The sequence below is a fragment of the Dreissena polymorpha genome, chromosome 10, assembly GCF_020536995.1.
Source record: "Dreissena polymorpha isolate Duluth1 chromosome 10, UMN_Dpol_1.0, whole genome shotgun sequence".
In the NCBI taxonomy this organism is placed as follows: Eukaryota; Metazoa; Mollusca; class Bivalvia; order Myida; family Dreissenidae; genus Dreissena; species Dreissena polymorpha.
The window spans coordinates 62391404-62394016 of NC_068364.1; the positions used below are offsets into that span (position 1 = coordinate 62391404).

General features: G+C 36.4%; 1 protein-coding gene across 5 annotated transcripts in view; it reads right to left on the reverse strand.

Annotated features, from left to right (window-relative positions):
- The window catches only part of LOC127847345 (prion-like-(Q/N-rich) domain-bearing protein 25), a 68717-nt gene extending 66916 nt beyond the window's left edge, over positions 1-1801 (reverse strand). For all 5 annotated transcript variants that reach the window (XM_052379191.1, XM_052379192.1, XM_052379194.1 and 2 more), the window contains exons 1-2: positions 1673-1801; positions 487-547 (exon numbers count right to left, since the gene is read on the reverse strand). In XM_052379191.1, coding sequence (XP_052235151.1) covers positions 487-547; positions 1673-1675 — 64 coding nt within the window. In that variant the 5' untranslated portion in view covers positions 1676-1801. The remainder of the gene's footprint in view (positions 1-486; positions 548-1672) is intronic.
- Positions 1802-2613: the final 812 nt, after the last annotated feature.

Genomic DNA, 2613 nt, shown 5'->3' on the forward strand with positions numbered 1-2613 from the left:
GCAAAGCGTGCATATGTGTGGATTGGGCATTTATAATTTGGCCGTGCTCTGTGAAAAGAGGGTTTAATACATGTGCATAAAGTGTCGTGCCAGATTAGCCCGTGCAGACACTTTCCGCTTTTATGATATTTTTGTTTCGAGAAAGTCTCTTAGCAAAAATCAAGAAAAGGCGAAAATTGTCGTCACAGATTAGCCTGTTCGGACTGCACATACTTATCTCGGATGACACTTTACGCATATGCATTAAACCCTTTTTTACAGAGCGCGGCTTATATACTTATTTCGTTCTTCTCCTACCGCTGATTCAAGTAGTGCAATTATCATTTACTTGCATAACTATGAGAATTTTGTCCTTCTAACAATAAATAAACCAAATTAAAGCATCACTTAAACTCTTCCTACAGGTAGCTAAGTTTAACAGTTATATCGAAAATTTAAACCAATACAAACACGCAATACTCGTGTAACATGACCATGCCCACCTACCTGCTTCAGCTGTATACACGCATGCGCAAACAACCAGCACAAACGCGAGGTATGTTCTCAACTGAAATACAAACCAACACAAATTCAAAAATGTCGCCTGTAAACTTAGACTTGCTCCGCCGTCTTAAAATTATGTTAGCCCTTTCCCACTCAGAAACACACTTAAAAGCATTTGAAGTAATTTAGAAAATCAAAATGAATTGAAGTCCTTTCTTAATGTATTCATGTTTGAAAGGCTTCATTTCCAACCCTAAGATACTGATGAGCAGCAAACAGCATAAAACCTGAACAGACTGCCAGTTACTCGTATGCTGTTCTGGATTTATGCTGTTTGCACATAGCCATTTTCACTTTGCTTCTGAGTGGTAACAAGTTAAACCGAAATACTTAGCGAACTCAATTAGAAAGCGCTATTACGACAATGCAAATTGTTCTACTGAATTGTAGAGCAAACAATGTTTGTAAATTTCGCATGAACACGGTCATGGGCACAGAACGCTAAAATGTAGGGTTATATTTAATTGAAATACTGACAAACCGAAAGACACAAATTACGAAAAAGACATACATTAAGTGCGGAATACAAATTAATATCATACTGATTAGAAAGAAACGTGTTCACTGAGTCGATTCAACGAGCAGTTTGCAAACCATATTGAAACAGCAACATCTGTCGCGTGTTTAATGGTGTGGATATTGTTCATGTAAAAGCTGTTGCGATATCCTGGATTGAGAATAGATTTTGAGTCATTCCGCATGTGACGTGTAGTAAAATGTTTCGCAAGGGTTTATACAGTATTGTAGAGAATATATTTCGTTTTAAAATTGCTCAAAGAGATGTTTTAACCATCAATAAGAAAATACAGTATGCCAAATAATTAAAATAAAATATTTTTAATTTAATATAACGAAAAAATAATATGAAAAAAGAACTCTTCTGTTTTATGGTTTAACATATTAAATGACCGTAATATTGGATTTTTTTATTCAGGTGCCTTTCTTCATAGCCAAACATTACATATTATTTAACAATCAAAATAGTTGCCTTATGTGTCTTCTATAAATTCTTTACCATTCTATACACTTAATGATGATAAAATTAATCATACATATTTGTAGAGCATATTGCCTTAATAAATAAACGGCGAACAAAACGTCATTTAAATATTTAGATCAGATTACTCACCATTTTCTTTGCTCTTCCACCGGAAATAAAGCCTCAAAATAAATTAGTTAAACACCCAGCAATTACTCCGCGTTCCGCGCTGTACACAGGCCGGCGACAAACTGAGATGAGGTATGTGTAACCCATCCCTATAAGGTGTGCACTGATTGGGTAGCGCGAACATCCTGGTTCATGGGTTACAGTTTTTCCTCCCTAGTAACATATTTGTAAGTGTGGATTGGCGGATATTTAATGTGTCGTGACATTACGCATCATTTCGGTTTTTATACAAACATTTTAAATTATTGCATGTATTCCTAGTCAGAAATGAATCGGGAAAGTGATTGTGTGTGCTGCTAAGTTTGAAATATCGCTGTCTGCTGCATGCAATATTGCAACTAACTTACATAGTAAAATTTATGTCTGAATTGTTGAGCATTTCGGAAGGTATATGAACATTAGACCAACATTCTCACTGATAAATATGTGTGAAGTTAGCCGATGAACCCAATTTAGCCTGTTTAGCCCTTTTCAGCCAAAGTGACTATTTAAGCCATCAATCGCCCCTTTGGTGCAAAAAGGGACCATGTGACATTAAAATTAAAAGGCACATGGAACCTTTTGCACCAATTGGGCGAAATGCTCTTTAAACTGAACGTGTCCAGATTGGCTGAGTATAGCGTTACAACGAGGAAGTTATCTCATTCCAACGAGTAACCAAGTCGTAAACACGACTTACTTCGTCGTTCCCACGAGTTATTGATGTCGTAACTACGACTGCATAAGTCGTTCCCGTGAGTAAAGTATATCGTTCCAACGGGGTAATGCCGTGGGGTTTACCAAGTCGTGATAACGACATAAACAAAAGCATGCACATGTCATATCAGAGCCACCTTCCTTAATTGGATATATGGGTTTCAACTTTAATTCGTTTAAAGCCAAATAAATACTAAAAATCAACG